At 39.1% G+C, this 22,425-nt stretch overlaps 1 protein-coding gene across 3 annotated transcripts in view; it reads right to left on the bottom strand.

The window, feature by feature from the left end:
- LOC121513427 (DENN domain-containing protein 4B-like) overlaps nucleotides 1–22,425 on the bottom strand; it is a 68,689-nt gene continuing 46,264 nt past the window's right edge. For all 3 annotated transcript variants that reach the window (XM_041793181.1, XM_041793180.1, XM_041793183.1), the window contains 23 exons: nucleotides 22,269–22,335; nucleotides 19,295–19,353; nucleotides 18,883–19,027; nucleotides 18,329–18,504; nucleotides 18,065–18,165; nucleotides 17,421–17,636; nucleotides 17,171–17,316; nucleotides 15,391–15,524; nucleotides 15,192–15,306; nucleotides 11,927–12,133; nucleotides 11,193–11,321; nucleotides 10,781–10,925; nucleotides 8,954–9,109; nucleotides 8,328–8,556; nucleotides 7,651–7,939; nucleotides 7,244–7,348; nucleotides 6,984–7,159; nucleotides 6,651–6,807; nucleotides 6,332–6,571; nucleotides 4,391–4,487; nucleotides 3,833–3,998; nucleotides 3,689–3,747; nucleotides 1–1,857 (listed from right to left, as the gene is read on the bottom strand). In XM_041793181.1, coding sequence (XP_041649115.1) covers nucleotides 1,712–1,857; nucleotides 3,689–3,747; nucleotides 3,833–3,998; nucleotides 4,391–4,487; nucleotides 6,332–6,571; nucleotides 6,651–6,807; nucleotides 6,984–7,159; nucleotides 7,244–7,348; nucleotides 7,651–7,939; nucleotides 8,328–8,556; nucleotides 8,954–9,109; nucleotides 10,781–10,925; nucleotides 11,193–11,321; nucleotides 11,927–12,133; nucleotides 15,192–15,306; nucleotides 15,391–15,524; nucleotides 17,171–17,316; nucleotides 17,421–17,636; nucleotides 18,065–18,165; nucleotides 18,329–18,504; nucleotides 18,883–19,027; nucleotides 19,295–19,353; nucleotides 22,269–22,335 — 3,460 coding nt within the window. In that variant the 3' untranslated portion in view covers nucleotides 1–1,711. The remainder of the gene's footprint in view (nucleotides 1,858–3,688; nucleotides 3,748–3,832; nucleotides 3,999–4,390; nucleotides 4,488–6,331; nucleotides 6,572–6,650; nucleotides 6,808–6,983; nucleotides 7,160–7,243; nucleotides 7,349–7,650; nucleotides 7,940–8,327; nucleotides 8,557–8,953; nucleotides 9,110–10,780; nucleotides 10,926–11,192; nucleotides 11,322–11,926; nucleotides 12,134–15,191; nucleotides 15,307–15,390; nucleotides 15,525–17,170; nucleotides 17,317–17,420; nucleotides 17,637–18,064; nucleotides 18,166–18,328; nucleotides 18,505–18,882; nucleotides 19,028–19,294; nucleotides 19,354–22,268; nucleotides 22,336–22,425) is intronic.

Below are 22,425 nucleotides of genomic sequence, written 5' to 3'. Positions count from 1 at the left end.
ATGGGCAAAAAGTTACAAAAACAAGTGGAAAAAGTGGGCTTAAAGCAGAAAAATGGACTAAAAGTGGCAAAAATGGAATAAAGGGGCAAAAAATGGCAAATAAGGGCAATGGAAATATATAGACAAAACTAAAGGTTCACAGTTGAAGCCTACAGTAACAGTGTGTTATACAAACTGATTAATGTGACTTTCCATGGATCATTTCTGAGGTCAAAAGTTTTTGTTTTGTAAGGTTTTCTAGGGAAATAATATTTAAAATTAAGACATAAAAGAGCCACATGTGGCTCTAGAGCCACACGTTGAGTATCACTGCCATAGATAATGTTTGGGAAGGGCAGAACCTCAAAAAAAAACACTCAGAGGTTGACTGTCAGTCTTTACGGGCCAATCAGAGCAACAAAGCATATTGTGTGGGAGGCGTGCGTTCTGGGGAGTAAACGGAACGAGCAAAAACATCTTTTCCTCCGATAAAAATCTTTGAGTGTGGTTCTTTACTCTTCTCTTGAAGAAATGTCCATTTCTGATCAAACTGCTGCTACATCTGCATCCATGCTAAAATCTTAAACGGCCACCATTGTTTACAGGCTTGCAATCACTTCAACTAAACCATGCCTCTAGTTACCACCTCTTTATTATCAAATGATGCTGATTGGTCTGGTTATTCTCCAACCAGGAACGAGCGAATCAGCTAGTAGCTTTGTAACATGAATAGCAGACATGGAATCTAGCCAATCCATCACGTGGTTATGAAGAACTTTGTAACTAAATAAGTTCCAGTGATTTATGGTCATGACTTCTCATGGAGGAGGTGGTAGCGGGTCCTGAGGATGGATCAGAGGAGAACAGAAGCTCTATGGTACCAAGAAATACTGAAGCCTTGTAAATCTACGGATCTTCAGTCACATAATTTACTAAAAGAGAGCAAGAACTGTAGAAATAGTGCATGGTCTGATATGCTCCCAATCCATTTTAGAACATATGGAGGTGTTTCCTACAGTTTTGAGCAATGATAAAGAGAACAGTCACCCAATTCTGGGAGTCTAGGACTTGTATTTTTGTTGCTGTTGTATTGATATTGTTCGTTTATTACGAGTTTAAAAGTTCTAGCAATGTGACGACCCTCGTTTGACCTGCTGCGTTGTCTTTATTTCACATTTTAAGTATTAAATCCACCTTGGTTGTACTGTGAGAACTAAAATCTGCCTCTATGGTTAAAACATTCACACACTTTCAGTCCTTTAGAAGCGCTCAGATGAGCTTTTGCAGTGCCTTTCAGATCCAGTTCCAAACATCTAGGTGTGTATTTTACAAACAGAAAAATGTAAGTGAAAACAGACACATCTGATGGCTCTGGACATGCAGGAATCTCAAGTTTCCTTTCACTTTCCTTTCCTTCAGACGATGCTCGACTCCTCCTTACGCTCTGATGCAGACATCTCGGCTCAGTTTTTTTACCTCGTGGAGTAAAAAAGTCTCTTCAGTCTGTCTCTGCTGCAGCCGGATCGACTTAAAGGAGACATAAAGCTGCTGGATTCACATCAATCGACGAGGCGGACAGAGGAACAGAGGACAGGAGGGAGCGCGTCACTCCCACATCCACCAGGAGGCTGCAGAGAGGTGAAGAATACAAGCAGGCGGAGGCAGCAGCGATCCCATGTTTCTGCTCCTCCTCTTAGAGGGACGAAGCTGCAGGAGTTTGTCTCCTTGATCATCAGCACTCGAGCGGCGGGTGGAAGCTGCGTCTGCAGTCGACGGCTTTGGGGCTGGGAGGCTGAGCTCGTTTCTTACGGAGCTCCTCTCGACCTAGAGTGCCACTGAGGCGAGAGTACGCCGCCTTGTACTTCTTATCGAACGCAGCTGCAGAAAGAAAGAGAAAGACGATGATTATCTATTGTCTGAATTTGTCCCTGTTGTTCTCTATCATTTACGTCAATCAAAGCTCTGAAAAAGCTTTTCTTTTCAGTGGAAACAAAGGAAACAATTACAAGAACTCCAGGCACAGAATTCCTGCAAAAATCCACCTCCTTTTATCAGACAAACCCTCAAGAAGCACATTTATGCATGGATGTTTTAATGATCTTTCCACCAACTTTTTAACCCAGCGGTGTCAAACTCAATCACAGCAGAGCCAGAATCTGATTTTAGGCCTTACCTGAGAGCCTAACGGGGTCAACATTAAACCGTAATTAAACCGTAAATTCATTTTCACCACAGATGAATTATGGGAAAAAAACACTAAGCACTGATGATACATGATGTCGTGAATTAAAAAGGTCAAATGATCAGTTTAAAGCCTCAAAATCTGACGAAATTATGCTTTCCAAAGGCAGATATATGAGACAGAAAGTTAAAAATATCTGTCAAAATATGAGCTCTTGCATTTCAAATGTCAAAATACAAGATACAATGTTAAATTATAATTCTAAAAGCTTAAAATAAGGGATAAAAAGTCAAGGTTAGGAGTTTAAAATGTCAGAATATAAATTTGTATTCAAATTTTGACTTTAAAAGGTGAAAATATAAAATAAAATATGAAATAATGAGTTTAAAAGCTTTAAATTTGTCATTAAATTCAAAATTATGAATATAAAGGACAAAATATTAGATACATTTTTCTGAGTGTAAACAGTTAGAGATTTTAAAATTGATAATCTGAAAGGTAAAATTATGAAATATTGAGTTTTAAAAGTCCAAATGTGAGAATAAAATTCAAAATCATGAATTAAGATGGTCGAAATATGGGATCAAATTTTAAATTATGAGTCAAAAAGGTAAAAACTGGTGATAAAAATCAAATTCATGAGTTTTAAAGGTCAAAATATGAAATATTGATTTGTAAAAGTCAAAATATGGGATAAAATTCATGAATTTAAAGGTAAAAAAAATCTGATAAAATTAGAAATCATGAGTTTTTGAAGTCAAAATAGGAATTAAGATTTAAAACTGTGAAACTAAAAGGCGAAAATATGACATTAAAAGTCATAATTATGAGTTTAAGTCGTAATTGTGAGATGCAAAATTGAATATAAAATAAAATCACATATTAATTTCTTTCCCATATTGCTGACTAATATCTAAATATTTTTACCCTTTATGTTTTCTGATTTTTCTGACTTACTGATATTTTAAATTATCAAGGTTAAATTTTCATTTTTACACTGGAGGAAATCTGCAGACCTCATACTGGTGGGCCGGTGATGATAAAAGTATGATATAATCTTGCGGGCCAGTTATAACTGCACCGCGGGCCGGATTTGTCCCACGGACCTTGTGTTTGACACCCCTGCCTTAATTCTTTTAATGTAAAGCAAGCTATTGTTGAAGATGGCATAATTCAGACCAAAAATAATGCTTTAAATCTCAACTGGCCTAGCCTCCTATGCAGGATGCTAAAAATAATTTTAAATATAATGCACATGAAATCCTAAGAAATTACTATTTTAAAAATGCATTTAAAAAATGCATCACTCATTTATAGTAAAATAAAAATATTGTTTTTCTTGTTTTTTGTCTGTTTCTAAAACAAGCAGACTTTCACAATAAGAGGAACAGACACATTCTAGGACAGGAGACACTTTGTGTTTTCATACAATAGAAAAATGTGTGCATACATTGGTGTCAGAAAAAGTAAATTTGGAGATTTCTGCAAAATTCGAACAGCGTGCATCCCTGACTGAGTGATTCTTACCGACGTGGTCTTTGCCCATAGCTGCCAGAGTGAGGAAGAGGAACTCTCTGTACAAACTCCTGACAAACACAAAACAAAATCAGAGTCAGCGTCACCGGGATAACATGCACGTATAAACCATAGAAATAATTACGCCCCTCCCACCTCTGCGTCCAGGCCGTGCCGGGCTGCTTGGCGAGCGTGTCGAGAAACAGCGTGACAGCTTTGTGCACCTCATTCATGCCGACCCAGCGCAGCACCTCCTCCAGGAAGGAGAGCGAGAACGGGTGGTTGTGTCTCCGCCAGCTGTAGCTCCTCATCGGGACGCCACCTGGTGGACGGATAGAAGAGGGGTTTTAACTTAGAATTGTTGAATTCTTTTAAAATTTACGATGTGTGATTGCATTCAAGAAGACAAAACTTTTGAAAAACTACAGATGACAGTCAGAGTATTAAGCAAAAGCTGCCATGAGAGAAGGCGGACAGGGTCAATCAATAGAAAGCAAATCACTGACAAGTTTCCAAGGTTATAATGCTTTAAAGACAGTGTGCAGGAGTTTGCATGCACTATTTGATAACTACAAACAAGAAATGGCCCAGTATGAGAAATCAACATGTTTTTTTTATTTTTACTAGAACATCATCAGAGTTTAAATTCTGGTATCTTAACAACCCTACAGCAAATGTATAATAGCTGAGAGTTTGAGAGAGCTTTTCTCTTACTGTGGATCCTCCAGAGGACGTAGAGGGGGGGCCACTGGTCTATGTCTGGGGCCAGCGTGTCCCAAAGAAGCCGGACCCTCACCGCTGAGTTCTCCGACTGGATCCAGAGACAGAATGTGGATCAATGTATGAGGACTCAATGCAGCGGTGTCAAACTCAATCACAGCAGAGCCAGAATCTGATTTTAGGCCTTACCTGAGAGCCTAACAGGGTCAACATTAAACTGTAAACCTCATTTTCACCACAGATGAATTATGGGAAAAAAACACTCAGCACTGATGATACATGATGTTGTGAATTAAAACAGTCAAATGATCAGTTCAAAGGCTCAAAATCTGATGAAATTATGCTTTCAAAAGGCAGATATATGAGATAGAAAGTAAAAAATATAGGTCAAAATATGAAATCTTCCTTTTTACAGGTCAAAATATGAGATAAAATCTGAAACCATGAGTTAAAGTTATAAATATGAGATAAAATGTTAAATTATAATTCTCAAAGTTCAAAATAAGGGATAAAAAGTCAAGGTTAGGAGTTTAAAATGTCAGAAGTCAAATTGTGAATTTAAAAGACAAAATATGAGATACATTTTTCTTTTATGAGTGTAAAAAGTTAGGGATTAAAAGTCAAAGGTTTGAGTTTAAAGGTCAAAATATAAATCAAAATTTTAAATGGATAATCTGAAAGGTCAAAATATGAAATACAAAGTCAATATGATGAATTTAAAAGGTAAAATTATAAAAGATTGAGTTTTAAAGGTAAAAATGTAAGAAAAAATTCAAAATCATGAATTAAGATGGTCGAAATATGTGATCGAATTTTAAATTATGTGTCTGAAAGGTCAAAATTTGTAATTAAAAAAATCAAAATCATGAGTTTCAAAGGTCAAAATATGAAAAATTGAGTTTTAAAGGTCAAAATATGTGATAAAATTCATGAGTTTAAAGGTAAAAAAAAATCAGAAAAAAAATTCAAATAATGAGTTTTATAGGTCAAAATAGGTATAAGTATTTAAACTGTGAATCTATAAGGTCAAAATGAGAAATAAAAAGTCAAAATTATGAATTTAAAAGGTAAAATTATGAAATACTGAGTTTTAAAGGTCAAAATGTGAAGAAAAAAAATTCAAAATCATCAATTAAGATGGCTGAAATATGTCATCAAATTTTAAATTATGGGTCTAAAAGGTCAAAATTGGTGGTAAAAATCAAAATCATGAGTTTTAAAGGTCAAAATATTGGATAAAATTCATGAGTTTAAAGGTAAAAAAAATAGGAAAAAATAGTGAAATCATGAGTTTTATAGGTCAAAATAAGAATTAGTATTTAAACTGTGAAACTAAAAGGTCAAGATATGAAATAAAAAGTCATAATTATGAGTTTAAGTTGTAATGGTGAGATGTAAAATTAAATATATGAAATAAAAACCCAAATTAATTTCTTTCCCACATTGCTGACTAATATCTAAATATTTTACCCTTTATGTTTTCTGACTTTTCTGACTTAACAAGGATATTTTAAATTATCAAGGAAACATTTTAGTCTTTACACTGGAGGAAATCTGCAGACCTAATACTGGTGGGCCAGTTATAATGAAAGTATGATCTTGCGGGCCAGTTATAACTGTACCGCGGGCCAGATTTGTCCCGCGGACCTTGAGTTTGACACCTCTGACTCAATGCAACAGATTTTCTGTACTGCCTTCATGTATTCAGGAAAAGCAAATTAGTCCTGATTTTCACACCTGGTATATTTCTCATAACTTTAAGATGCTTGCTTCTGATGTGAAGAGGTGCATCAAAATACCCCCCCCCCCCATTTGATTTGCATTTTTGTGCTTTTTATTTGCATCGGCCTTTAAGGCCTTAACTCTGCAGAGACAGAGACGGCTTGATGTCCTCTTTAAACCCTCCTCAGGTGTTAAAAAGCGCCTCTCTGTTACCTGTGTGAGCTGGCTGACCAGTGGTGATGTCCGGACCAGCTGCAGCAGGTTACTGGGCAGACCGAGACGCTGGAAGTACCAGACCAGGTTCCAGAAAATGATGGAGTGGTTCTCCAGGAACTGGTGCTGAGCCAGGACCGACTCGCCTTCATTCTCCAGTAGACTCTCCAGCTCCTTCCTCAGGACGAGGGGGCTCAGGTACGCCACCGTCACCTGGGGGGTCCCGCCCACTGAGGAGCCCTGAAGGATGAGGAGGAGAGAGACCATCAGTGAGAGAAGAGGAAAAACAACCAAACATTTAGAAGAATTTATTATCTACCGTGGTGGTTCTGCTGTTCTCTGAGTAGCTGCTCGTCTCTGAACTCGAGTCGTCACTCAGGCCGTTACACTGATGTCGCACCGAGGGTTCGTGAACACTAGGGGGCCTCACTGCGCTCTCAACCTCGTCCTCCACGTTCCAGTTACAGCGCTCCGCACTGAGAGAAGAAGACAAAGAGCAATGACAGAACAGAACTTATCTGAAAATACAGCCATAAATTCACATTTGATGATCTATGAATGCTTTTCTAAAGAGTTTAGAAAAACAGTTTTGTGACAAAAATAGCTCCATATATCACAGCCTGGAAGCGTTTTAATGGTCATGAATGTCTACCTGTTGAGGGGTCCAGGGTCACAGATCTCTGCGTTTAGGAAAGGGACAAAGGACGCGTTGCAGAACGGACAGGATGAGTTCAGGTTAGAGTCGTCTGACGTCCAGCCCGCCATGATCTCCTCGTCGTAAACGAGCGAGTTACAGCTCCGACACAGAGAGCAGCTGGACATCAACACCTGGGCAGGTGAGGGTAAACAACATCAACAATAAAGGCACCAAAGAAGGCACTTAAGTTTCTATAACAATGACTCCTTCAGTACCTCCAGTCCTGCCCCCTCTTGGTTGGCGTCCCAGGACCTCCGTAGAGGATAGGCTGGACTCGGCGTATCCGTCAGGTCCAGGTCACTTCCTACCGACAAGGAACTCTGAGAAGACACATGACAGAGCCAGACTAAGCAAAACATCATCACATTACAACATTAATAGGCATAATTTATCCTACAAATGCCAGGGCTTAGGGAGAGAAAATCTCCAGTTTTGTCCATTAAAGGGTAATTCAGCCATTTTTTAACCAAAGAAATAGTTTAAACATTGTGGTCGATGTCTTTGTCCAGATGAAGGTGGAGGTTTCTAAAAACAGGATGTTTTTTTTAATTCATTTTGACTTTCTTCAGAGGTAATTCTGTGATAAAAATCCCTTTTTTGTAAAAGTCACAAAGACTCAAACCTCTGAGGTAGCGCTGACCAGTCTCTCCTTGGCCTTCAGCAGCGTTTCAGCCACTTGAGCTTTCCTCGACTGCCTCTGCTCGGCCACTCTTCGTCCCACTCCTCCTCCTCCTCCTCCTGGCCTCCTGTCGTCCACGCTGGCGGCTCGTCTGACCTGCACTCGATGTCTCGTTGGAGTTAAGAGCTGCTGGAGTTTTCCTGCCAGACCTCCTCTGCTCGGGGACGAGACGTTGTTGGAGTTCTCATCGACAGCTTTGTTTCTGCCGGCTGAGTCTCGAGTCCCGGCAGGTCTGCAGGTCAAAGTGAAAAAAGTGAGAAAAAGTGAGCGCTGTAAGCTAAGAGGAGGATGAAGACTGGAGTCAATTTATCAATTAGGTTACCAATTTTACCTAAATATTATAAAAAGTATTCACTTGAGGATTCTATCATAGACTTTTTTACATAATATCCTTCATCTGTGTAGGAAGAAATCCGTTGTTTTTATACTTTTAACCTTCCAGAGATGAACGAATGCATAAAAAGAGTGACTAAAATCTTTTCAAAGCTAAAGCTGACTTTAAAATCAGAGAAATCAGCTCATCAAAAAGCAGAATAAAGGTAAAAATCTTAAACAAAAGGGTTAAATATAAAAGCATGAGAGGCAGATCTCATTCTGCTGGGATTTTTGTCCCTCCTGACCTGCCGTCTCTCTCTGCAGGCTGGCAGCAATCCGGTTCAGAGTCGGCCGTCTCTGCACAGTCTTTGTAGAAGGTGGAGAGGCAGACCTGACTTCGACGAACCACGACACCACTGGAGGGCGCCGGAGGAGGTGTGGAGGTGTCTCTGCGGCCCATCGGAGGTTTACGGGCGTCGGTGCAGCCGTTCGTACCCGTGTTTCGGAGAATTGTCTTCTTGCAGAGCTTGACCTCTGTGGGACAGAAAGAAGAAACAAGACAGAATTAAAAAACAATCACTGGACAGTTTCTAAACTAGTAAAGAACGCTAGGATTCACATGCCAGATCTCCTAATAAACCGAGCATGTTGTTGGACTGTGGGAGGAAGCTGGAGAGAACCCCTCATGAATATAATCAAAATCAGCATCATAACTTGGCCTTAAGGCCAGCTCAGGCTGCACAAATTCAGACAGATTTTGGACCTGGTGCAAAGTCGCAGCCCATCCTAAGCTGGCCTTGAGTTATTATAACCTCGACTTACTTTTGACCAACTCTGTCCCTCATGGCCACCGTGTCTCCCCCTCGTGTCTCCCCATCTACCCCAGTTTGAGTGTGAGTGAGGCGAGAATCTAAGTAGATCTGTGTCTTACTGTCGTTGGGCATCTTCATGCTGCTCAGACTGTTGCTCTTCACCATCGAACCCGTCAGAGACTCGTGACTGGAGCTCTCAGAGAGACCGCTCCAACTAGACTGACGAATCAGAGCAGACTGGGGGCGGAGCCTCTGGTCAGGGTCGATGGATGTTTCTGTGAACAAGAAAAATTAGACAAAAAACTCAATTAGGAAAATCAATAACTCTGAAGGACCCTGACTCTGGGGTCTGAGGGAATTTCCTCCATTTTTACCTGATTTTAAATTCAGCTTTTTAAGGTACTTGCAGATAACACAATACCCAAGGGTTTATATTAAAATGTTCAGGACAGTCTCAGCTTTATTGGTACTGCAGCCCATTTTTGTCCAACCCAGGGTCCAGGAACCCACAGGAGGGCGCCAAAGAGCTACGATGGGGTGATTTAGTTTTGCAAATATTGACTAAAACCATGATAAAGCAGCTATTAAATAGTTCATACAGAGATCTTTGGATAAGAAAAGCATGCATTGACCTTTTTGAGGGTTCTATCAGTGGAACGATTAAAGTTTATGTTTATTTTTGACATAAAGGCATGAAAGGCCCAAAAATAAATCTTAAAAAAAAAGAAACTTAGATTAAGAAGTGTTAGATAATCTATCTTGTTTTAAAAGTTAATTTCTTATTTTTAGCGTGTAACTTTAAAGTATAATCTTAAATCAAGCTTGATCATATCTTTTTTGTCCCGATTATTCAGGAAGTCCTTAAGTTAAGTAAATAACCGTTAAAATAAGCTTCATTAGTTCTCTCACCCACAGTCGCATCAAAATAGATCTGGTTTCAAGATTCAGCAACAAACTCAAGCTGCTTGATTTAAGAATCAGACAAAAAGCATCAATAAAAAAATGCAATTTATTTAGCAGAATACTTCTGACTTCAAACACGTTAAAACAAGGTTGGAAAGAAATGATATAGCCTGATTTCAGTAAAAACATTAAGATGTATGGTCTAAAAATATGGAGTGGTTTAAGTTTTATGGTTTAGGTTTAACAGGATTTAGACTTATTTCAAGATGAACCAACTTATTTTAAAACACAGCTTAATCATACTTTACTAAAATTAAGTATTTTTTCAACTAAATTTGATATTTTATTATATTAACATAATTTTTCAGCTTAATTTTCTAAAAGCAAGAAATTAAAAAAATTAATTTGCTCATATTTAGTATAGTTCACTTGTTTTTAGGCTGTAGGAAGTTGAGTTTAAGCAATCTCAGCTTAAAACCAGCATTTTTTGCTTATATGAATCCTTATGAAAGGTTCTGCTGACTTACTTATTTCTAAATTTAACAATCTTATTTCAAGATATCTTATTAAGTCAAACTATCTTGCTGCATGGACAGATCATTTCACTAGTTTTGAGTACCTTTCTTTTCAGATTTAGTGTTTTAATCTTATATTAAACCCCCCTTTTTTGCAGTGAGGTGATATGTGCCATAGCTCTCTTATTGGCCCTGTAACTCTGGCTGTGAATCATGTGGGATGGAAAGAGAGGACGGAAGTGAAAGATGAGATTCTCCTGTTCATGGAAGTGTTTGAACCGCATTTCTACGATGTAAAATGACAAAGATATAAATAAAAACAGAGAAAAAAAAAAACAAGTTGGCGAGTGCTCAGACCTCAGAGGGTTTTCACAGTAAAATACTTAAAGTAAAAAAAAAAACAGTCAAATGCATGTGAGAGTTTAAAAGCTTCATAAAAGTGAATACGTCTCATCAGAAACATGTATGTGAAGCACTGAAAGACGGGTATTTATGGTGCAGTAAAAACACGGGTGAATATTTTCTGACCTCCCCGCGAGCCTAAGGAGCCGCTCTTCTGCCGCCGTTTGATTGGCTGTCTGAACTGAGCCACAGCCAGCAGGACGTTCCTCAGTTTGGCCCAGCGGAGACGCCCACCTTGACTCGTGGACGGCCACTTGCTCTCCAGGACGGCCTGGGGACAGAAAACACACACTTAAAGCCCAACGATACCTCTATGTCTCTCAGGTGGTATTTTTCAACGAGCTACAACATCAAAACACCTGTGCTGTATCACATTTACTCTACTATATGTCTGGTAAAAATTTAACTTCATTATTAGCTTCTACTTCATTACAGAATATTTCAGTTTTATTCTTGTAGGGTGTAATGATATTAAAACATTATTGTTCTGGTAGTTTTAGTCTAGGTCAGGGTCTGGTCTGGTGTTTCTGGTGTCTACCTTGTTGTAGTATCCATAGGTGATGGTGTTTGGCGTTATTCCCGCCTTCTTCATCTCCAGCAGGACTCGAACGGCGAGGACAGGCTGACCGTACTGACCGCACAGCTGCATCAGGATCCTGTAACACACCTGAAACACACACCACAACAACACACTTTCACACTACGGTTCTGTGGTCTCTCTCTCTTACCTCTGTGCAGCTCTCTAATCTTTATTTCATGTCAGAGTTTAACTGCATGCGTGCGTTTCTCCGCTCATATGGGCCGGCTTTGGCATAAGGGTAGCACCACTGTCATCTTTTTATAAATGCAGAAATCAGAACATACATCTGTAATGTTTGCAATGTAAAAATACAGCAACAATGATTCGTGTTTTGTTCCACTTAAGGTTAAATTTGAGTGGTTGGAATTTTTTAAAAATCTGTGTTGCTCTCTGATAAGGAGGAAGTGATGGGTCCTGATGTCCAACCAGTTGAGAATGACTGCCCCAGAACTCAACAACTGTTTATTGCTTAAAGACAACAAACCTTTCTTTAGGTCACTATGGTTCTACATTGGTTCTACAGGCACCCAAATACTAAGGCTGCAGTCCTCAGCGCACTTGTTCTAGGGTCGATTCCCATCCCGTGAATGTCCTTACCCCACTCTCTCTCCTCATATTTTCTGTCTCTCAGCTGTCCTATCAAATAAAGGCAAACTCCAAAAAAGTAATCTCAGACCAGGTCTTCCTCTCACCTCGTCTGGCAGCACCACTTTGCGGTTCTCCATGTGTTTGAGGACGTCGTACGCTGTGTGCAGCGTTCGGACCTTTGCGCTCTCTGCTCGTACGAAGGTGGGCAGGTAGATAAACCAGAGGCCGTAACAATGACCCAGCAGACACTTGGACCACATGTCAGGAACCGCTGAGTACTTCTGAGCCTTTTTCTGGGCCAACTTGATCTCCTGAGAGACAGAAACATCACATCAGATACTGGAGGTTTCATAACCTTCACCTCTCTTAGTGGATGTCATGATCTTTTAAAAGTACACTAGGAGGACGACCACCTTTAAACTTCAAGATGACTGTAGTGAAAACTAAACTGCATTTATACTTGTAATGGTACCATGAAAACAAAACTAAATACCAGGAATCCAATACTGGGCAATTTCTTGTTTTTTAATTGCAAAAATGCAGTCAAGCTCTTACATGCTGTCTTTTCTAAACATTCTCTCTCGAAAATAATGTAAAGCTAGAACCACCACCACCAATTTCTAACCCCTTTCTCACCATATCTACCCATTTTAACCAAAATTTAACAAATCATGGCCACTTTTTCACCAAATTTAAGCCATTTCTAACCCATTTTCTCACCATATCTACCAATTTTAACAAATCTTGGCTACCTTTTCACCAAATTTAACTCATTTCTAAGCCCTTTTATCACCATATCTACCCATTTTAACCCAATTTTAACAAATCTTGGCCACTTTTTCACCAAATTTAACCCATTTCTAACCCCTTCTCTCACCATAGAAAATCTTTGCTGTGACTAAATTTTAAGAAGGGCTGGAGTGATTCCTCAAGCAACTGGAGTAATCTGATTACAAAAATTCCGTACAGAGAAGTATCTGCCTAGAGCTGTAATTAAATGTGTGTCACATGGCGTGTTGTGTTTTGCATAGACGGTTATTTGTGCGGCACTATGCACCTGCAGTCACTGTTACTGTAACGTGACAGGTGATGAAGATGACACAATGTGTGAAAATCATAAAGGAGAGAGAAGATGATGCAGTGAAAGGTATGCGTGCTGGAAACAGAAAAAGGTTAGACCTCTACGCTGCGATTATCATCAGAAACATTCCACATACACTGAGTCGGTCCTTAAACTTTACAAAAAAGTGTTTTTTTTTTACCACTGTTTAACAGATTTACCTGGTGTGGAGGTGATCAGTATCACAAGTTAGTCAGTCCTGCAGACCTCCTAGTGTCATCCAGATGAAAGGAGAAAAGAGTCTACAGAGGAGTCTAGTCCTAAGCTAAGAGGCCAGCCCACGTAACTAGGGATGCACGATATTATCGGTCTGGTATTGGCAGATATCAAAATTTCTGCCGATATTTAAACAGATATTTTACCTGTGTATTTCAGCATATATCGACTGTAAATTCTGTCCATATATACTAATAAATTAATGGAGTTTTAATCTGAACCAACAGACCTATGCCAGGTCAGGTCTTTTTCTTTCTTTATCCTCATTCTTTAAACTTGAAAGTGTTTTTTAAGGACTATAGTTTGTTAAACCTTAAAGTGTCCAAAAGGACTGACATTTGTTGCCCCAAAAGAATATTTAAATATTGATATCAATATCAGTACCAATATCGGTATCAGCAAAAATTAATCTGTAAATATCAGATATTGACAAAAATCCTATACCGTGCATCCCTACCCGTAACATAAAAAAAATCCTCATTTTTCCACAACCATACTTTTGACTGAAACAGTGATGTTCTACCAACAGATTAAACTTTGTAGGATAAGAGACAGTGTTGATGAGCCGATTACGAACGATCCTCTTCTACTAAACGGCTCTTTAATGTGAGCCACAGTAGCTAGCTCCTGTTTGAGTGCCAGTTTCCTTTTCTCCATCCTCTGCTACTCAACCAAAGCACCAAACTGTTGAAAGAGCCACAATCTAAGTGGTGAAAAGTGGGCGAAAGTGGCAACAAACATAAGTTATAGCTTGCAAAATAGGTGAAAAAGTTACAAAAAAGTGGCCAAAAATGGGTGGACAATAGGAGAATATGGCTAAAACTGGATGAAAAGTGACAAAAAATGTGGAGAAAAGTGGCAGAAATGGACGAGATGTGGCAATAACTAAAAAATAACTAAAAGCTAGCAACAATGGTTAAAAGCGGCAAAAATGTGGCAAAAAAAATGTGTGAAAAGTGACTGATATTGGCAAAAGGCAGTATAAAGATGGGGAAAATGAGTGAAAGATAACTAAAATTGGCAAAAAGCAGCAAAAAGGTGCAAGAAATGGGAAAAAGTGACATGTGATGGCAAGCGGCACTTTAAATGGGCAAAAAGTGGCAAAAATGGAAAAAAATGCAATTTGGGAAAAGCAGGATAAAAGTGGCAGAAAGGGTAAAAAAAAAAGGCAAAAAAATGCAAATAAGGGCAATGGAAATATACAGACTAAAAAATAAAGGTTGAAAATTAAGTCTGACAATCAAAGCCTACTGTGTAAGTGTGGAAACAAATTGCAACAGATACTTCTGAGGTCAAAGTTTCCCTTTTCAATGGTTTTCCAAAGGGAATAATATTTCAAATTTAGACATAAAAGAGCCACATGTGTCCTTATTAGTTTACTCAAATACAGAAAACATTAAGATGTGACTAAAGCTAAAAGGCTTTTTAATCTAAAGACTAAAATTCAATCGAGAATAGCTGCCAGAATGACCACGGTTCTGTAGATTTGAATTTAACTCGTGACGTTCTGAGCCCAAACACTCTCACTCTCTTACAGTCTGTCTTCTGAATATTAGATGAGCAGTGAAATATTAATAAAGCATCATTAAAATAAAATGATTTTACACAGTAAGACTGTTAACAAGGCTTTTCATTCAGCGAAAACTGGGTCAGAGAGTAAAACCACAGAGACAGAGGGAGGAGTGGAAATGCTTCATACTAAAAACCTCAGGGTTTGATTCATTAAGAGTCAGCTACAGAAATCTCACATTGTTTGGTTCCACCGTCTGCTCCATCTGAAGGTGCAATAGCTCTAATTACTCTAAGGCAGAAGCCCATCCAGAGAGTTTCGTTGCTGCATGCAGTTTGCTCTTGTTTGTGTCTGAATGTGGAGAGGAGCGGTTTGCAGCTTCACTCTGCACGGTGCATCGCATCAAAGATGAGGAGAGGAGAGGGGGCTTTTTACTCTAAAACTGTCATGAGAGTTTCATGAAAGGCTCCAGACTGCCTCCAATCACAAAGAGAGAACACTGTTTATGTGTGTGATGTTGTACCTGTTTTGTGCGTCGGGGGGCGGGGCTACTGGGGGCACTCCCTTTAGTCGGGACTCTGAGTTGGTCCTGAGGTCTGTCAAAGAGCTCGGGCTTCAGCGTGGGGAACGTTTCATAACTTAGAATATAAAAGTGAACATGTAATTAGCACGCTTTACAGTCAGATCAATTATAAAGTACTGTGTTATGTTTCTGACTTCACCTGTAGGGGGCGGGACACTCAGAGCCGTCTGGTTCCTGCGGTTCTTCAGGAGGCATGATGAAGACGGTGTGCTCTCCGCTGTGAGTCTCGTCTAGATCGACTAGTCGCACCTCCTCAGGCTTCTCCACGTCCACCTGGTCACCAAAAACAATAAATTCACCCATCAAACATCATTAAAATGTGTTTCTCCTTTATGTTAATAAAGGCTCTGTTTTTTTTCTTTGCTCCAGCTCGACTCGATAGAGACACTCAGAATGATTTCTTTATTTCTGCTAAAAAGAAAAAGTTAGTGTGATTCTCAGGATGTCTGAGGGGTGGGGGTGAAAATAATAAAAGGAAACCTGTTTTAGGTGGTGGAGCACCAGTGTTACAAAAATGTTATTAAAAAGTCAGACATCCTGCTTTAGATTAAAATGATTTATTATTATATCCACAATTCCTCTAAAATATAAAGGTCAGAGGTTATGAACTATTTTACTCTTTATTTCATAAAGATGAAAAGGAGGGGATGACACTGAAAACGAACTTCATGGCATTAAATAGCATTTTCTCCACTATTGCATATGCGGCCTCTAGGTGGCACTGTCAGGTTATATCCACTAAGGGAGCACTGTCAAATTTTGCCTTTTTAAAGGCTGCAAAGGGATAAAAATTGTCAAATGTGGTCATTTTAAATAGAACCTAAATAGCAAGGAATTAAATTTTGTCCAACTAAACGGTACCAAGAAGGGTACTTTGTCACATTTTGCCCACTAAGAAGCGATCCTTAATTATATTTTGTCAAATTTCGCCCACTTTGAGAGGATCATTAATGATACTTTGTCACATTTTGCCCACTAAAAAGATCTTGATGGTACTTTGTCACTTTTATCCAATGAAAGGGTTTTATTTTTTTATATTATTTTTTCATTTTTTCATTTAGAGGAACCAAAGAGGGCACTTTATCAAATTTTGCTCCCCTAGAGGGCATCTTAGAAGTCAATAAATTTGACCTATTAGGAGGGCACAAAAGAGTGAATTCCATCACGTTTCACCCCTCAATGATGATACCCTACAGGGAACCTTATGGAAAACCTAAAAATGTTTTAATATAAACATCCCCAGCTGGAAATCATGTGACATAAATCTTTCATTTGGAGCAAAAATATTCAACACCACAAAACCTCAAATCTTATCAAATGCAAATGGATATTTCAGTTTGCTTACAGCTTCATTTATCTGATTCAAAGATATTCACCTTATTATTGGGGGCTCTACTGTAGATCGGATGATTTGTGGGAATTCTGGTGATACAGCAGAAGGAAATAAAACGCATTTCTCCCAGTGGCTAACCACAGTGGCTAACCAGCAACGGTGGTTGCTTTTGAAAGGAATATATCCTCAATTGAGCAAACATCCAAAACATCCTACTGAATCTATCACAGGCTGTAAATTACAGTTTTCCCTGCAGAGTTCTGGTAATTGTTGTTCCTTTAGCAGTCATACTGATAACCAGGCAAAGCGAAATATGCAACTTTAATAGCTGTGGTGTCTTAAATATGCCGTCGCAGGAAGAAAACATTTCTTAGGAAGTTTCATTAAATAAAAAGTCTTCATCATTATTCAAACATCTCATTTCAAATACACACAGAGCAGATGAAGTGGAGCTAACTGCATGTTTTTCCATGGATGCTACTTACCTAAACTCTTATTTTAAGCTACATCATATCTAAAAGATTTAAGTTGTAGAAAACTGCATGAATGAAAGATCTGATAGTTACTGTCAGCTGTATTTCTTTACCTTCTGGACGCACTCGTCGAAGAACTCGAGGCAGGCGTGGCGGTCGCTGACGAAGGAACACTCCTCGATGAACTGGGTGAACATCTGAGTCCTCGTCAGCTGGCTGTAAAACTTCTGCTGCGTTCGATCCCGAGACTTTAGGAAACCTGCAGGAAGAGTGTGCCATTAAGGCAACCTCCTTTACCCTAAATCACAGCAGAAAGCATGTGAATAAATACGTTTGTAGAGTAAAACCCTCAGTGGTGCTCACCCAGCAGGTTGAAGAGAGAGCTGCAGTCTGTGGTGGTGTCTGATGGAGCCTGTGTGATGGGCAGTAGAAAAGCTCTGTAGCCTTTCAGCAGGCAGCTCATGAAGCGGAGAAACGCTTCCTGGATCTCCAGCTCCAGCTGTTTCTGACTCCGGTAGATCTGATCGTAGTCGGTCAGTAGGAACTCCAACGTTGCCTCCTCCTGGCCTGGAGTGCAAACTGCAGCAACAAGCAGGAAAATGGAAGAATATAGATGAGGCCTATTGATCTGAATCATCTCATAACATGCTCTGCAAAGAGAAAAGTGGTGTTGACCAAGAATCAAAGATTTATATCGGGTAAGATAAGATCAACTTTATGCCCAGGAGGGAAATGTGTCATGGACTCTACACTGTGGTTAAATGAAGAATAAAACTATATAAATAAAAACGATAAAACATAATAACACAGCCAGTTAATGCAGCTATTCCATAACAATGTCTACATATACATAAACACCCTCTGACAAACTCACAACCCCTCAGCACATCCTACATTTCTTCTCCTGTTTTAGCTCAGTTAAGATCGTCTAAATTGTTTATATTTGCTAAATGCCAGAATAAGGGGGGAAATTTTTAAGACTTAATAGCTCATATCAGCTGCCTCACTCTTTTCGAGGGTCTTGTGGAGGTTGGTGAGCGTGTTGAAAAGCATCTTCCCCTGCTTCCTGGGTAAAGATCTCCAAGACAGAGGCTTCTTGTCCTCCGACCTGAAAAATTAAACAAAAAACACTCAGAACAAACAGATGTAAGTTGTTTTAAGGTCATACTTGTTTTTAAAGTCTTTCCTTCTCTTCATAAATAAATCAAACTCTTGCTGAAGCCGGTCAGGAGAAGAGAAGAGCAGGACGCGTACTGTAGTGCTTGACTCACTGAAAGATGGTGTTTGTGTCCAGGTCGACACACACCACGTCGGTGGGAGGGTCGTAGAGGTCAAAGTAGCTGGAGTGGACGCCAACAATGAACGGCATCGGTGCCAGCAGCACGTCGGCCATCTGCAGCGGACACAGAGGGATGTAGGGGCAGAGCCAGCGCAGCGGGAAGCTCATCTGTAGACACACAGACAAGGCGTGATTATACTGGGGGCTTAGCACGTGAAGGTCTCTGGTCAGGAATATTTTCCTGAGGTTCTGTGGAGAGTTTCCATCTTACATTGCTTTAAACTTAACATTTAGACACATATTATCCCCTTTATTTTAGATAAAGCATGTACTTTTAGCTGCACTACATTTTCCTCAGTTTAAGTCCTTTATAGCTGAAAATTTACATTAGAAGAAAATAAAATCAGTTTAAATAAACGCCATCTTTAAAGGCAGACACATCTAGATGAGAGGCTCATTAATCATCCATAGAGTCATCCTGCAAACTGTCTAATTTAGTTAACCATGGTTTTAACCATGATGCTGTCTGGATGTTTTATATCTTACAGAGACGAGGGCTTCGCTGACGGAGGTGAGGACGTCGGGGCGGAGCGAGTGCAGCAGCAGTTTGTGTTCGGTGAGGACGGCAAGCAGCAGCGTGCAGGCGTTCTCTGGACCGAGGTTCTGCAGCAGCTTCAGGAAGCTTGCACCACTGTCACACAAACACACAAACACACACATTACACAGGCTGAACATAGGGAGGCTAAAATTCAACACATGTACAGAAAAAACTGCTATCATCCAGTTCTGTAAATCAAAATGGTCTGCAGCACTCTTTTTAATATTTAAGGGAATATGAATGTTTAACAGCTGAAACATGATGTGCTTCCTTTAGGGGTTGATTGTTTTCATAGTGACTCACTTGGAGCCAAAATATGATCAGACATGTTCTGTTGTTTGCAGCAGACATGAACTGACCTGAGTGGGAGTGGAGAGGAGACGGGCTGGCAGAGCAGCAGGTTATCGTACGGAGAGAGCTGCAGGATAAAGACACAGTGTTATTCAGAATAAAGGTACAAGGTTAGGGTCTGTTTTTTAACCTTCTAATGATTCAGAGGAAATTTACTACTTGCTCTCATTCAGTTATGACACCATTTTACTTACCAAGTCCAGACTTGAGACTTAGATTTATTTTCTAAACAGTCTACCTGATCTCCTGTTTCTGCGATGCAGCTGCTGCTGATGTTTTCTGGTGTTTTTCATCTTCCAGTTCACTCACCCTGGCCTCCACCTCCAAAACTTTCATGTTTACTTGCTCCAAATCTTGTAACAAATTTATCACTTCATCCTCAGAGCTCACAGCTATTACTTAACCTGAGTCTCTCCTGGACTTTTGGTTTTAAAAGCCTGTAAAACATCAATCCTGTGGTGCACAGTCACACTCTAACACTCTTCTCTTCAGGACAACCTGGTTTTTAAGAACATGTGTGCTGCAGCAAGACCACTTGAATTAAAAAAAAAAATTGGTACTATAAAGACAAAAGAAAAAACTAATGGGAAATTAAAACAGTTAACATTAATGGCATAGGGTTTGTTTGCACACTTGTTCTATCATCTCTTTGGGATCAACCAATTAAAAAATAATCATTCTGTGATGAAAAGTTATCAAAATATTCACATTTTCACAAAAAAAGTCCTTGTGCTTTTAGAAATTCTCATCTTTATTTTAAGTAAAGAAACTCTGTACTCGGCCTCTCTATGTCATTTTCTCTCTATTATGAGTTATTCAGGCTCTCTTCTCCAGTCTGCACATGCGCTGTTCAGCAAAGTGTGATGTGACAACGGATCAGCCTGCCATTGGTTGTCACAGCCCAGTTGCAATGCATTCTGGGATATAAACAGACAATCTGGCGGTGGGTTAACCGCCTAACTGCAGGAACGACAGAAAAATGAATTGTAAATGGTTAAAAGATGTCCAATATTGGGGTTACTGCTGTGGATTTAACCCATTAAAGCCTGAAAACACAAATTATAGCCAGAAAGTTCTCCATTTTTTGGAACTGAAATGTATATTTCATTTTCTACCGAAATAATAATAATAATTAAAAAAAAAACAAATTTCCATAACATTTGACATATATATATATTTCTTGTATCTGAATTGATACATTAGGTGTTTTTGGTAACTGATAATCCACTTGAGGGCATTTTTATCATTCATCAGATTGTATACAGAATGTTTTTTTAGTACTTTAGTGATCATATTGATTACATAGAGGTATCATAAAAGTATGTATCAAATATGATACAACAGGCTTTAAGGGGTTAATCTATAAAAGCCCCAGAAAGTTAGACAAGTTCCAGGCTTGCTAGAAAACGTTCTGTAAGAGCTGCAAACACGTCATTAGAACAGCACAATAGAGAGCTTTCAGAGGAAAAACAAGTAAGTGCCCACAATTTATGGCTCAAAAGTTATTTTACTTCAAATAACACGTGTCGCTTCATGCCGTGTACGACAATGTGTTGACTCAGTAACACATAAGACGACAAAAAAATGCATTTTGCAAAGCCTTAAAATGTGACCTATAAACACACGCCCCCAGGATGTCCATATAAGGAGTTCTGGATCCACGCTGTGTGAGCTCTAAGGGTTTAAACAGGGTGTCAAACACCAGAAGTCTATCTTTCCTTTTATTCAAATCTACAGATGAGACAAACCACTTCTCAGGGAGTTGAAGGTTTCAAGTCTGCTTTCCATTAAAATAAATCTATCAAATGTTAAATGTCATGGCTGATAGTTTAGCTGGAATGTTTCCATTTGTAAAATTGGTTTGATATTTGATTAAAATTTCTGAATTTGAGAGTGATCTGATGGTAAGACATCTATTTTCTGATGTATTTTAGTGCTGCACACATTTCTATGCATTCAGAGCCACTGCAGACTTTTTAATACCAAATTTCACGGAGTTATACCAACGTTAAAACAACTAAAAGCAACAGGGCCGAGAAAAGGATCCCACAGCAAATTAAGTTTACCACAAAAAAACAGCGCAGGACTTTTAAACTGAGGAGGTTAACAGCTGTGCATCAAAAACATGGAAGTGAAGGCCAGGAGACTTCAGAGCATAAAGAAGGGTTGTTTTAAACCCTTGGTAGGTGAGTAAAATCTTGTTTTATCAGACCTAAATGATGTCCAGAATGCATAAAATATCAGGAATTTTTAGATTTACCATAAAATGTTGTGATTCCATTCAAAATGTGAATAACACACACACATTCCTCCTTGTAAGCATGCATTCAGTTGAGAATGCACAAAGTCAAAAAAAGACGTGTCTTTTTTTGATGTTTTCAAAAAAAGACACATACCTTTCAAAATGTAATACTTGTTTTGTTAATATATGCAATCATTCCGAAAGTTACCTGCAAATTTTACACTTCATGCCAACATATTTTGAAAGCAGTGCTGTGACATTAACTTGCAGAAACATAAATTTCCTGCTTAACTCCTCCCCAATCTGTGGTGATAAAATCTGCCTGCATGCAGCTCAGTGAAATCACATTTGAACTCTTAGGATCATCAATCATTTATTTACCACTGGAAGAATTATGTCAATGGATTCACTTCCTATTGATTAATAAAATGATTGTTTCTGATTGGGCAAAAATGACCAGGGTTCAAACCTCCAAGCTCCTGTGCAGAAGTGGATGATGTACACCCCTGCACTACCGCTGGGATCCTGTAATTAGCACTGACTTTTTTGCTCCATGCAAACAAGACCTGGAAACTTCAGAAGCCAAATGCACCTACAGGTTGAACACCTGGTTGTAACATTACATATAAGCTAAAGTACTCCTTTTCCTCCTAATTAGCCTCCTACCCAATTCCTAAGCTATATATGATGATCTGACCAACATCAGGTATCACCTTCTGCTGGTTTAAGTCTGGTTTTACCTGGACAAGGATGCGAGGTCGCTGCGGGGAGGGGAAAGGGACATTGTGCATGAAGCTGGAGATGTGTCTGCAGAGAGAAACACCAAACAAATACAGAATCAAAAAACTGTCCATGAAGGTTCAAAAACATGCAAATAAAGAAGTCTGGTGATAAAAC

The sequence above is a fragment of the Cheilinus undulatus genome, linkage group 8, assembly GCF_018320785.1.
Source record: "Cheilinus undulatus linkage group 8, ASM1832078v1, whole genome shotgun sequence".
Classification (NCBI taxonomy): domain Eukaryota; kingdom Metazoa; phylum Chordata; class Actinopteri; order Labriformes; family Labridae; genus Cheilinus; species Cheilinus undulatus.
Note: the sequence above shows the minus strand (reverse complement) of the source record. Positions and strands in the feature narration are given on the sequence as shown.